The sequence below is a fragment of the Adiantum capillus-veneris genome, chromosome 27 (assembly GCF_014529385.1).
Source record: "Adiantum capillus-veneris isolate H3 chromosome 27, ASM1452938v2, whole genome shotgun sequence".
Lineage (NCBI taxonomy): Eukaryota > Viridiplantae > Streptophyta > Polypodiopsida > Polypodiales > Pteridaceae > Adiantum > Adiantum capillus-veneris.
The window spans coordinates 43,029,192-43,040,519 of record NC_140957.1 but is presented as its reverse complement, the minus strand read 5'-3'; the positions used below and the strand labels follow the sequence as shown (position 1 = coordinate 43,040,519).

The following is an 11,328-nucleotide window of genomic DNA, read 5'->3' as shown; positions in this document are numbered from 1 at the left end:
ATCACATGTTGGACAGCTCTGTAACCTTCCATTCATGTTGCATTCCGCAATTGTCCTGACATAATTTGCCTCTCTTTTTGAGGCATCACTAAGTGGTTATCAAGAGCCATTTAATCATCTTTGCCATGTGCTTTTGCTTCCATTGATGAGTAACAAATATGGATCAAACCTTCCTACTGCATCCTTCATTGCTAGCACCCCCACATTCAAGTACGAGCACTCCATATCGAAGTAGATGGTAGTGCATACTTTTCCGGCATGAATGCATACAAGAAGAAAGTTTATATCCTTCAATGAGTAAGATTCTGAATCAAGCCTTGGTGTGACATGTGACAACATCATAGTTGTATCTTTATGAGCAAACGTCAAGAGCGCCACGAGACTCATGGTTGTGTACAACAGAGTCTCACCATAGCCACACTACGGACTCCAACCCCTTCAATCTAAGCTTCAAAAGACAGAGGCAGACGGGCCATCTAATCTCCAAAAGATCTATGCCTCCCACGAACCAATGGATGCAAACAAATGGCACGTCCTTCTATTAAGATGGGCTGAAACAAAAGCCTGTATACTCGACCTATGCAACTCGACCTATGCAAAGTAGGTACAGTATGGGATGATTTTGCATAACTTCGAACTTACCATACTTGAAGACATTTTGTCCTTGCCATTGTAAAATGCAAAGCTAATTCATCTCAACCTTGATGGTATCCTCACCGGTCCTTTGGCTCTTGGCTTCACTGCCTCTTTAACACCTTATTTGGTCATGCCCTAAAGAAGAGCAATAACTCACAGTAACTGTGATCCTTGGAGTCATCTTACAACCTCCACCCTACCCTTCCTTAAGTGCATCCTCACTGTATGGGTCATATAATGTCTTTCTTTGGATCACTTAGCATCTCAATAGACTTGCTCCTTGACTTCTCAGGATTGCCACCGACCACAATGCACTTCAAGCTTTCGATTCCTTCTTTGGTAGTGCCAGTCTTTTTGGAGGGCATTGATCAATGATGAAGAAGGCACAGGAGCTGTACATGGTGGCGGTGGACGAGCAGGAGTTGACGGTCTAGGCATGAGCTGCAGGGACGACATGGAGGGCCAGTTCTGCACCCAAACAGGTAGTTCTGCAGGTAGCCGGCTATGCTGGGGCATCTGGCCTGTAGCTGCTGCTGTGAGCCGCTCCCCGGTGGTAGCACCACTCCATGCTCCGTGCTGTTATCTCCACTTGAGGGTCTTCTTGTGCTCATGGCGTTACTACTATTCTTGCGCTACATATTTGGACTCGCGCTGCTTTTCAACAATTTTCAGCAGCTAATTAGGGAGCTATTACGCGACGGTGCAGCTGTTACCCCCACTTGGGACACTCTCCACTCAGAATTCACCCAAACGCTCCTATAGAATCATGGTAAAAACATGGAAATCGGAATAGTCGAACATTTTGGCAGGAGACCACACCTCCTGTGCGTCCACAACTACTCTGCAAGCATCTGTTGAATGAGATCCTGTGATTAGGCACATGAGAAAGACCAGAATCACCAAATAAAACTTTCCAAAGACCACAAGAGTTGCATGCAAGAGTTCTCCATAGATCATCAACTCTAACACTCAGCTTAGGCAGCAAGAAGAACATGCAACCCAACAATGCCCACAATGATAATCACAACAAAATTGTGTCGATGAAGTGTACAACAAACACTCAAAATCAAACCTCTCTCTCTCTCTCTCTCTCTCTCTCTCTCTCTCTCTCTCACACACACACACACACACACAATAGGTAGACCACTTACACACTGTCAGCTTGTTCGTTGCATAGCTTTCATAATTAATCAAAGGAGCCACCGCACACGCATGTACCAGCACTTGCAAACAAACAAGCTAATTCATAAACTAAAATATAATCAAAGGAACCACGCATGTACCAGTACTAGCCAAACAAACAAGCTGATTCATGAACCAAAATTGTTCTATCCATTTCAAGGCAGCAAAACAAACAAATGAGACCCAGCACTATCTTCAATAAGTTAGGGAGCTTCTGATACCAAGGAAATTTAATCCTTTCATAAGTACAGATAATTAGTACCACTCCCAAGGCAAAACTCTTCCTTCTCATCACTTTCAACCTGACTCCGCATCTCTTGTTCCTTCTCATTACTTCCTCATGCTTAGCTCATCAGTGTCTCTCAATCTCCACTTCCTCCTCGTCGCTGTCTTCGTACTCCTCCGTCTCCCATTCCTCATCACTTTCAACATGACTTGACCTCTGATCGCTCCCCCTGTCTTCTTCCTTCTCATTGCTTTCTTCATGCTTAGCTCTTTGGTGTCTCCCAGTCTCCACTTCCTCCTTGTCACTTTCTTCGTATTCCTCCGTCCCCCATTCCTCCTCGTCGCTTTCAACATGTCTAGACCTTTGATGTCTCGCCATCTCTTCTTCCTTCTCTCCATGCTCAGCTCTCTTCTTAGCTCTTTGGTGCCTCTCCACTTCCTCCTCGTCTTCGCACTCCATCTCCCATTCCTCCTCATCACTTTCAGCGAGTTTCGATTTTTGATGCCTTACCATCTCTTCTTCCTTCTCGTCACTTTCTGCATACTCAAATCTATGGTGCCTCTCCAGCTCCATTTCCTCGTCACTTTCTTCAAGCTTCATTTTTTGGTGCCACTCCATCTCCGCTTCCTCCTCGTCACTTTCCTCCTTTCGTTTTCTGTGCTTGCTCTCTATGACCCCTTCATAGAATTCCATGTACTCACTTCTTATTTTGCTTCTAAGCTCCTTCTTGCCCATTCTCTTCAGAAATTTTAAGAGAACCTTAAATGCAGGCGCATCTGGTGGGATGCTACCTTTCCTCATTTCGTCAAAAGTTTCCATAGCCTGCGGAAGCATCCCACATTCAAGGTATGCGGTCATGACTTCTGTTAGTAAGAGCCCATCTGGTGGCAAGCCCTCCACTTTGAAGTCCTTCAAAAGTCTCTCACAATCATGAACCCGCTTGTTTCTTGCAAGACAGTGTAGCATATCCTTGTAGAGATATATATCCGGCTTGTACCAGAACTCCTTCCTAATCACATTAAAAACCTGTTAACAAAAATAGGCAAATGCAACAAATCAGAACCATAATAGGAGCAATGGGCTGAAATAAACATACGTGCACAGACACTACATATGAACCCAGCTTCTATAACAGAATTCCACATTAACGTTTGAGAGACACGCATACAATGGGCTTGCTCGAGTACTTTATATGTAACTCAGCATTTCAGAGGGAATAACCTGATATATCGTCTTGACACATACAATGGGGTAGTCTAACAGAATACCTACTACACATTCGCGCCTTGTTTGCTTGCTGTCTGCTATGATGTGCTTGTCCAAAAGAGTACATTGACATACACCTAAGAAAATACATGTGCGCATTACAGACAACCGAACATACCTAAACACGATTAAAATAGTTTCCTGCCCCCTAGCTCAAGTCTTATACACATGTATAGCCACGATTCCATAATCGCTAAAGTTTCAGATTTTATGGAACGAAATTCAAAGTTTCTGAGGAGGAGCATTCCTCCTCGACTCATGAATTGGAGTGTGCAATCCTACTCTGGCAGAGAGCAAAACGCCGCCCGTAGATGATAGATAAAGATAGTGTAAGCTACAAAAAGGTTCCACCATAAAACTAGCAAACCAGAATGGACCTTAGGTCAAGGTTGTCCACTGTAGAGCACGAAGCGGAAGCTTACTGCCTCTCGAATGGACATGGCTATGGAGTATGCAAAGGAGAGAGAAGAAGAGTAGAAGATAAGGCACACGATTCACACAATGAAAAGAGAGATTACCATTTTAGGATTTCTGGCCTTAATAGGCATAACAAACAAAGAGGTTCACACCTAAGTCGCCCAGGTTGGGCTGACCCCAACAATTGCCCCCTTCAGCCAAACTTGGCATAATTTGTCATCATACACCCCCTTGAACTTAATTCTTCACTCTCATGACACAACAAGTTTTTGGTATACTCGCAAACCGTGAGTTTTAGATTTTCTCACAACCTGGTGCTACTTCTGAGCTACCATCATGCAAGTTTTTTGGTTTACTCCCAAACCTCAGGTTTAGGGTTACCCGTTAACCTCATGAGTGGGATACACAAATATAGGGTTTCACATTTGGGAAGGTCTTACCGTCGACCATCGCGCTCGTCGAGGCAGTGTCTAATCCCATACATTATCGTAGTTATTAAATAAAAGAATCTTGTGTATTACGTGATCATAGATGTAATCGTGAACATCATGAAGATGGGTGTTGGGTTAAGTGCCCAATCATTGTTTTACAATGAATCATCGACAAGAAAAGGTTGTTATAGACTCAATTCTACATCATGTAGAACGTCATGAAAGCAAGATGAAAGTCTTGACTCTTGTGTCCAATTGATTTTACACTAGCTGCTTGCCAATCAATCAAAAACTTGTGTGAACATGCTCTTAATTAGGCTAAATGCCAAAATGAAAAAAAAAACAAAATAATGTCATTTATTGTGAAACGTCAGGACTGACGTGCTTGGGCTATTGCTTGCCTGGCATCACCAACTGAATGGCCTCGATTCACGCTGCAAGTCCTGCTTGTTGCTATCAATTTCAACTGCAAAGCTCTCTATCGGCTGCCCATGAGCCTTGGCCGATTCGACTTACACTGCCCGGCCTTCTCCTGCGTTGCATGGCCTGCATCTCCCGCAGCCTGCCTTCTCCTTGTGCGTTGTGGTGAGCCTCCCCGGCCTTCTACTAGCCGTACTCCTGGGTCTCCCCTGCTTTCACAGTTGCGGTGTCCTTGGCGTTCTCACTGCTGTGCATGGTCGGCCATCTCTTCTTCTTGCTCTGATTATAACAGAAGCTCAAGCTATACTGCTATCTTTGATGTAGCAACATATAGGTTGATATTGTATAAGAGTGTATAATTCTCTTCCAAGCACAAGTTCCTTGTCTCTTGCTGCTCAACCTCTCTACAGAGCCTCACCTCAAAGCCAAGCTCCTCAAAAGATGTTGCACACACGGCCACACACGGGATAGGGAGAGGCTGATGTCGAAATTCCTCGCTCTAATACCAGTTGTATAGCACGAAGCAGAAGCTTACTGCCTCTCAAATGGACATGGCTATGGAGTATGCAAGGAGAGAGAAGAAGAGTAAGAGATAAGGCACGCCATTCACACAATGAAAAGAGAGGTTACCATTAAGCGTTTTTGGCCTTTATAGGCATTACATACAAAGAGGTTCACACCTAAGTCGCCCAAGTTGGTCTGACCCCAACATCCACGTCCAATGGACAAACCCCTGTGTTTGGCTTGTCCAATTCCATACAGGTGTCCAAATTAGCATGTTAAGCATCCAATTAATTTGAATGTTGACTGATCAACTGTAGTTTTGGGAAAATTTGGGTCCTTTAGACCACTATTGTCATATGGCTCATGGGGCCAAAGTTCAAGAATCATGTGCTGCAAAGATGCCATTCAACTTAGGCATCCTAAGCTCTTTTCTAGACTCTCCGTACCTGTCATATTAGCTTTAGCCATTCTCTCTCTCACCGTACCTGTCATATTAGCTTTGGCCTAGTCCATCTCGTACCAAACTAACATCAGATTGTACTGCCATTGGATGCTCGGATGTTGTGCTCGTTATAATTACAAAAGTGTAACTCGAAAGCCACAACAAAACAACATTTGTATGTATATTATACATACACTTTCTATATCAAGGTCAATATTATTCTCCATCCCCACCTTTTAAGAGGAATTTTATTATTGCCTAGCTTTGTGTACTAGAATATGTCAGTATAGTAGGATTCAAACATCATAAGCTAATCTCCAAAACTTTCAAAAATGTGTCATGACCTAATCTCCAAACCTTTCAAAAACGTGTCCCTTCCAAACGAAAAACTGTCACGCAAGCTACTGAAGTATGGTACCCAAATAAGCACATGATCTACGACAAAATAATTATACCCAAATAAGCAAATGACCTATGACAAATAAATGTACCCAAATAAGCGAATGACCTAAAACGAGTAATTTCTTTATAGTTCATAAATGAAGGAAAAAAAATGGCAGCCATACTCTGAATGCAAATAACAAGGTAGACAACCTGTATAGATCGTTCAAATGTACAAAAGTTTTCACTATAAATTGATGTATGTAGGGCAACTTCATGCCCATACACATACACATACACATAGATAGCTAGGGAGGCTCACCCTCATAGCCAGGTCGACTTCATTCTGCCTCTGCAACTCTTGAAGAACTGCAAGAAGGTCCATCTTCAGCAAACGTGCAACTTTATGTTGAAAAGAATTTCCGAGCTCAATCTTGTCGCTTTTGGTTCTTTTGACCTCGCCCAATACATGCAGAGCTTCCTTGCCAATGCCCTTCATGCCCCTCCATAAAGGACCCCGAGGGCGAGAATAAAGTCGACATTGCTGCAGCTGTGCACACAACGAAAGCAAGGAACCCTGATGCTCTTTCGATAAGTTTGCTTCCAAAGTTAAGTGACAAGAAAGTGTAACACTCAGAAACCTCCTCTTGGTGCCATTCGCTAGCAGGAAAGCCATTCAGCAAAGGAAATCTATGTATCCATTACGAACCTGTGCAGGTAAATGGGCTTCCTTCATCCACAACCGCCATGACTAACTCAGTCTGTTTGCTCAGAAGAAAACGCGTGGAAGGCCAACCACTAGTGGAGGGAGACGAGAATAATCAAGGGTTTTGAGAGAGAGAGAGAGAGAGAGAGAGAGAGATTTCCAAAATGAGGGGGGGAGGGGGGGAACACTAGTTCTTGAGTTCAACTCTCCTCCTACGACGTCAAAATTCTCTTCTTTTTCTTCTTCTCTCTTTCAATTTGGAGCCAGGGAGGTAGCGTAGCTAGCCCTTCTCTCTCTCTTTCTATTATGCAGCTCTCTCTCACACACACGCACATTATGCAACTCTCTCTCTCTCTCTCTCTCTCTCTCTCTCTCTCACACACACACACACACGCGCGCGCGCATGAAAGTGGCTGATTCTATTACTTGAAAATCCCTTAAAACGTCCAAATGGTGCCTGTTCTGAGGGCAAGTACATCACTGTTTACAAAGTAAGACCGTAGGATCAAACGAAAAACTGAAAAACAAGATACAACTAAGCATGTGGTCAAATGGTAAAAGACACAAGGCTAAGATTAAAAAAGCTCTCCTAAAGAAAATAAAAGTGACCTAGCAAGCTAAGTGGAGAGAGGATGACAGTAGCCTCTAACGGATATGCACTTCGACCAAAAGCCTTTCCGCCTCTGCAAATCAAGAACTAGAGCCACCAAAAGCCACCAGCAATGAAGATGACAATGAGCAACTGTGAGACTGCGGGGGACTGGACCATGCTCATCACCATCCAGCCATGCCCTATATAGACCCTTGGCCTACTAAATATAGGGACCCCCTTGACTGCATGTCCGTCCTGGCCCTTGGCCGTGCCTGGTCCTACCCTTGGCATGACATTACTCCCCCCTTGGAGAAGCGTTTTCGTCCTCGAAAACACAAGTGGTAGTATCTTCGTAAGAACACTGATGTTTTCCTTATTGGCATCCCATACGCGGGCCAATTGTCCATATGACCGATACTAGGTGCAATGAGGAGGTTCAATGAAACCAAGAGCAACATCTTGATTTTCAACATTGTTGTCCTTTTGCAACCACTCATATCTAAATGGTAACTCATGATAACTCATGTGAGTCTCTTGAAACGCTCATAGCTACTGAGGGATAGAATAGGGAGTGTCCTCATGTCAGACTTCTGAACATTTTGGAACACACAGAGCTACATGTTCACCCCTAATGAAGGTTACATGCCAACATACTTTGTCAGCACACCTACTAAGTCTTTGACTTATGAAACTATTGAATTGGTATCCAACCCCACCACAACAGTTGTTCAAAGTTGAAAACCTAACCTAAGCAAATTCTAGAATAGGGAGAGAATTGCCCATTCAAAATGCGTTGTGCTAACGTATGCTCTTAGCATATCCTTTAGCAAAAAACACTTGTAAGTTGCCCATCCAACGCAGGATGAATAGCAACAGGAAGGGTGAGGTACTTTTCCCCAACCACTTACAAACAGTCTTCCACGACTGACGATAAACTATGTTGCAACCATTGAGTATCCAGCCATATACTCGATATGGAATGGAGACAACCAACTAGGTTGCAAGCGGGTTGGAGTGGAGTAAGTTCATAGAGGTTAGACCAACCAACTGTAGACACCCATCCTGAACCATTACCTTGTAAGGTAGGGTGTAATCTCATACCAAATCTGCAAGAGATATTGCATTGGTGGCACTGCAGAAGAGTGCAAAAAGAATAAAATCCATGAATTTGCATGCCGCTCCGAATAAATTTGTGTTAAACACTAGGGCCCATAACACCTAGTGTGCATGCATTTAACACAAATATATCCGAACCGCAATTCCACGACGAGACTTTCCACGATACATACGTGAAAGTATTTCAGCAAAGTTGGACCATAACAGAATGTGACAACCCAGTCACACCTAGGCACCAACCATGACACATTCTCATGAACGTAGCATACTTTGCTATATGTCAAAACGACCCTCCATTAAGGTGGTTTCACAACACTTGTAATCGCAACAAGTCTGTACCTAGTACCCGACAATTTCTGGCCACTGAAATTGTGCCTGATATTGTGTGCTTCAAATGGTCTAATGAACGGATGCGAACAGCACCTAGGGACTTCGTAGCGACACATCATTAGGAATTGGGCGCCAATGTCAGTCCCAGAGACTCATATTCTCCACATGTGGAATATGTCTCAAACAAGGATGCCAGGAAAAGTGACATCCATCAAGTACTAGATGTACTTGCGTGTGGAGGTAACTGCAAACACTCCTCGACAAGAGTAAGAGGGACCCTCATTATCATGCTCCACACTACCTAAACTGAACTCCTTGAGTTCCTAGACCATGTTGTGCCCCATGTGACAACATGTGCCAAATCGAACCGTACAAGTGGGTTCATAACAGCATAATGTATAGTGGACACTACGGCCCAAAATACTTTGTTCCGATATGCCCTTGGCATGGATCTGAAACATTCATTTATACGACTTGAAAAAACCAAGCAAAGCATACTAAAAAATGGAAGAACACCAAATCAATAGATGCGTACCTGGAGATTTGAACTTAATGTTCACTTACCCGTATTCAAATGCAGAGGAGCCTGTCGCTCACCTGTGAAAAACCAAGCAAAATTGCACTAGAAACCCTGGGTGTTGCCTTTGCAATCCAAACCCGTTGGTTAGAATCTACGTAGTCAAACCCCTTGGCAAGACCCTTTGTAGAAACTGCTCAACTAGCAGGTAACGGCAACCAACATAGTCAACCGTGTACAGAATGATTGGAATCAACTTGAAAATATGAATTTGCCCGCTACCGCGGGTAGATTGCGGGATTCTTTCCTTGCAAGTATAACGAGAATAGATAAAACTGTTATCCTCAATGCCTATGGGGTGATTTAGCAATCACCCGCCGGGTCTTATCTCAAAACAGTATGTCCATAGACACTCCATAGTGCTATAGAGGGAGCAGGAAATCCACACAAGGGAAATGCCTAGCTCTTATGGATAGCCAAGTTGTCTCATCTGATTGCTGCATCTATACTCCTTGGTAGAGATCAGCTGATGTGAGTTTAACATTATCAGAAACTCAACTCGAGCATCGCACTAAAAATATGTAGTGCTTACAGAACACCCAAAAGATCTGGAATGGCAAGACTCTTGCTTGGCCATTAACACCGATGGGGACTCCACTGGGTAGAATTGTGCAAGCTAGAGAACAATCACCCAAGGAATGCCACCAATTGGATCTTACCCTAGATCTGACAATGGCTCTTAGCCAGCTTGTGTGACTCATAGCCCTTATGCTAATTAGTGTTCAATCGACAAACCGATGAAGACTAAGTTGGGTGGTGTTTTGGCCAATTTCTAGCTGAGAGTTAGAGCACCTTGGCTCAGGCAGACTCATGAGCAAAACATGTACCAAAAGCTTCTTAAAAAGTTTTCATTATTCTTCAAGAGAAATAAGAAAGAGAGAGAAGGAGAGCATGCTGGGCTGAGGAACTTTCCTTACATTTCTAGAGTGTGTACCCAAGTTGTATGCTCTTACGCATCTTATATGTGACTTGCAGCTTATCCTATAAGCATTCCACAGTTTTCTGGCAATTGATGACGAAGATGAGGGTGAAGAGGCAACTGACATCACCAAACTAATGCAAGAGGATATCATAAGGTAACCAACCAAGCTAGCTCCTTTGCTTTTTTTTGAAAGGTAATGCCGCTTTTGACTTCAATTGCATTTTTTGGCTCCTTTGCTTTTTTTTTTTGAAAGGTAATGCCACTTTTGACTTCAATTGCATGTATTTGTTGCAAAAGCGATGAGCATCCCTTGCATTCAATCCTAATAACCCTTCTTTTATGTCAAAACCGTCCAAACATGCTTATTGTTTGATTAGAAACAGGTTGAGTCATAATTTATCCAGTATGTATGTTCAATTTTGCATTCATAAGTTTTGGTAGAATCTAGTGAGATGCCTTTGTTTCAAGGGATGTAAAAGTAGCTAAGTGTCTTAGTTCGAATAGGAAAGCAGGCAACCATCCACGTGCATGTTTGTGAGTAGGGGGAGGGTTTCCAATCAACGACCAAGCGAAGCCAATTTTCGAGCAAATATGAGCAACACCCTTGATGAATGTTGGTATGCAATGACATGCATCCAATGATATCAACAACACTTGCCCAGTGATGGATGGTGTCTTCGAGGTCCTCTTTGATAAATATTGGTGAAATCTTGAAACAGACGTTGCTCTGGAATGGAGAAGTAGACTGAACAACCTTGTAGAACTGAGAAACCTCATGATCAATAGTATAAACATGCTCTCCCACATTATTTTCTCTACGCTCAAGCTTTATATGCTCTCCTGACAAAGTGAGAGGACCTTGAATTGTTTAGATGTGTTTGAAAATGCTCCTCTAGTCTTTGGCCCCATGGAATAGTTCCATCGTAGATAGCTAAGGTCTTCTGCCCTCTCATGTGAAATCCTTGTCCTCATTAATTGAAGCTTGGCTGCTCTTGAAATTATTGCCTTGCATTAAATGGCCAAAACATGTGCATATCAACTAGGAAAAATTATTGCATGCTAGAACCTTATAAAAGTGCAAAGGCTTTAGGGGTTGACATAATGGAACTTCTTTTGAGGCAAATGGGATTGTTCTTTTTTATTGTGACAGACAGATTTTAAAAGCTTTGCCTTGGTTTGC

The 11,328-nt window shown here is 43.1% G+C and overlaps 1 protein-coding gene across 2 annotated transcripts; it reads right to left on the bottom strand.

The window, feature by feature from the left end:
- Positions 1-1,925: 1,925 nt before the first annotated feature.
- Positions 1,926-6,774, bottom strand: LOC147421852 (uncharacterized). Of its 2 annotated transcripts, XM_086502921.1 has the most exons (3): positions 6,615-6,774; positions 6,228-6,455; positions 1,926-3,070 (listed from the first exon to the last, which is right to left on the bottom strand). In XM_086502921.1, the coding sequence occupies exons 1-3, from the start codon at positions 6,639-6,641 to the stop codon at positions 2,171-2,173; spliced, it is 1,155 nt and encodes a 384-aa protein (XP_086359047.1). In that variant the 5' UTR covers positions 6,642-6,774; the 3' UTR covers positions 1,926-2,170. The 2 variants fall into 2 exon arrangements, with proteins under 2 accessions (XP_086359047.1, XP_086359046.1); XM_086502920.1 differs by having other exon boundaries at positions 6,228-6,751.
- Positions 6,775-11,328: the final 4,554 nt, after the last annotated feature.

Bases quoted from the DNA above. Each gene is read 5' to 3' on its own strand.
- LOC147421852 (XM_086502920.1), bottom strand. From the start codon at position 6,581: ATGGCTTTCCTGCTAGCGAATGGCACCAAGAGGAGGTTTCTGAGTGTT. The intron at 3,071-6,227 runs GTGAGCCTCCCT...TTTTGTTAACAG, and splicing joins AAGTCGACCTGGCTATGAGG to GTTTTTAATGTGATTAGGAA.